The following is a 2,225-nucleotide window of genomic DNA, read 5'->3' on the forward strand; positions in this document are numbered from 1 at the left end:
GCTGGGCATACAGGCTACGGCAGTCAACCAGCTTTTTCAAGAGATCAAAAGTCCGTCAAGGTAGTGTGCTTACAGTCAGGGACGTAGACTAGGTAACATCATTTTTCATTTACTTCTGTTTCTTTCTGTTGTTATTCATACACAAATCTTGCCACCTTTTCCGTATAGCCCATGTATGTAACACGTCCCATTAATGTCATTTCCATTTTATTTTTCCTTTTGTAACTAATTCAGTTTTAAAGTATTCATTTCATATAGACACTAAGTCTCAGGATAAATCTTGAAATGTCTGATTTAGAGGTAGGGGCTTCTACAGTGTTGCTTATTACATTAACACTTTTTTAATTGTCTAGCAGGAGTTAAGCTTTTTCTACTTCATTTCTGGTAATGTAAACAAATGTAATATTAACAAACAATTTTCTCCTTTCTGCTTACAATTTGGCAAAACTTGCAGTGGAAACAGAAGATACGAGATCAGCAGTTGTTCCTGACCCCATTCATCTGACAGGAGAGTCCACAACTGATACTAGGTCTTTGAGTAAATGTAAAGCAATGAGTGGATCATTTCAGCGGGGTCGGTTTCAGGTTTGTGTCTTTGGTAGAATCATTTTCTACAGGGCCATTATGAAAGGTGACAGCATTGAAGATCTAGGTCTGTAGATGGTAATTATTTTAAATGTAGATTATTATCATATTTAATTTTTCCCCCTTATATGTATCTTCTCACCTTCTGTAGCCATCCACTAAAGGTGAGTCTAAAGAAATGAGGATTTTAGTAACTGGAACAGAGCATAGATCTGTGTCATTGTTTTTTGGTGGGTGGGAGTCATCTTTTTTATAAATCTGATTTCATGTCCTTTAGAATCTTGGCAATTAAAATATTTTTAATTTTTTATTGAAGTATAGATGGTTTACAAAATGGTGTTAGTTGTATGTGCACCTATGGAATGTTTTAATTGCAGAATTGTATTTGAGCAATATGTAGCCAACTGAATTTACAAAGGGCCCAACTGAAAACCTTTGAATATGGCAAGAATAAATGGGATTTTTTTAAACTTTTTTTTTCCTTTGGCTGCTCCATGTGACATGCAGAACTTCCCTGACTAGGGGTCAAACCTGTGGCCCCTGCAGTGAAAGTGCAGAGTCTTAACCACTAGACCACTGGGGAAGTCCTAAATGGGGTTTTAAAGTTTTGGTATTATCAATGTGTATACATTGCAGAAGACCATCCAATTGTCTGTACCATATAATATATTGAATTTCTTTGTGGGTTTACTCTTTGGTTAGGCAGAGCCAGCCACCTCTGCCTTTTTGTATTTCAGGTGATTACAGTTCCCCAGCAGGAGTCAGTGGAAGTGACATCTTTTGGAATAGAACACATACCAGCATTCAATGAAATGACAAGTCAGTCTAGTGAAGAAGCTTTAGCCTTTACTGAAACAGCAAAGTCTCAATTGGTAGAAATGGAACCTGTCACACACAATCCACAAACTTCACTTTCTCCTCAGAAGTTACAAGCTCTTCATGAAACCTTCAAAGAAGATCCAAGAATTTCCAAACAAACTGACAACTTTTCATCCTTTAGTATAGCTTGTGAAACTGATATATCTTCGATGAGTACAGAAAAGGAATTGGAAGAAAATTCAGCCACAGGAAGTAGCATGCAGTCTGGATCTGAACTGCTTAAAGAGAGAGAGATACATACTGCTAGGAAACAGCCTAGCTCTAATTGTGAATTTTCAGCCGCTCTTCCTGACAGAGGGAAATCAATGGCGAAGACTGGTACAGAGAGAGAAAAGTGCTTACCACTCTGTGAAGAAAAAGCCTGTGTTCAAACACAGAGCTCACACTTTTATTCACCATCTTCCCCAATGAGCAGTGATGATGAGTCAGAAATAGAGGATGAGGACTTAAAGGTGGAGCTTCAAAGATTACGAGAAAAGTAAGAACTGTTTCTCTTTTGTCACAAATCTGATTGCTTTGGGTTTTATAGAACTAAGTATTTGACTGGTAGCTAATTGAGATTGGTGACTTTTTGTGCTGTGTGATTAGTCCTTCAGTCGTGTCCTACTGTTTGAGACCCCATGGACTGTAGCCTGCCAGGCTCCTCTGTCTATGGGAATTGTCCAAGCAAGGATACTGGAGTGGGTCGCAATGCCCTCCTCCAGGGGATCTTCCCAACCTAGGGATCGAACCCAGGTCTCCTGCATTGCAGGTGGATTCTT

General features: G+C 38.8%; 1 protein-coding gene across 1 annotated transcript in view; it reads left to right on the plus strand.

Moving 5' to 3' along the window:
- The window catches only part of WNK3 (WNK lysine deficient protein kinase 3), a gene marked incomplete at both ends in the record, with an annotated part of 14,849 nt that overhangs the window by 10,319 nt on the left and 2,305 nt on the right, over nt 1-2,225 (plus strand). Inside the window, 2 exons of the mRNA XM_010839085.1 lie at nt 455-585; nt 1,323-1,942. Coding sequence (XP_010837387.1) covers nt 455-585; nt 1,323-1,942 — 751 coding nt within the window. The remainder of the gene's footprint in view (nt 1-454; nt 586-1,322; nt 1,943-2,225) is intronic.

The sequence above is a fragment of the Bison bison genome, unplaced genomic scaffold (genome assembly GCF_000754665.1).
Source record: "Bison bison bison isolate TAMUID 2011002044 unplaced genomic scaffold, Bison_UMD1.0 scf7180017846252, whole genome shotgun sequence".
Lineage (NCBI taxonomy): Eukaryota > Metazoa > Chordata > Mammalia > Artiodactyla > Bovidae > Bison > Bison bison.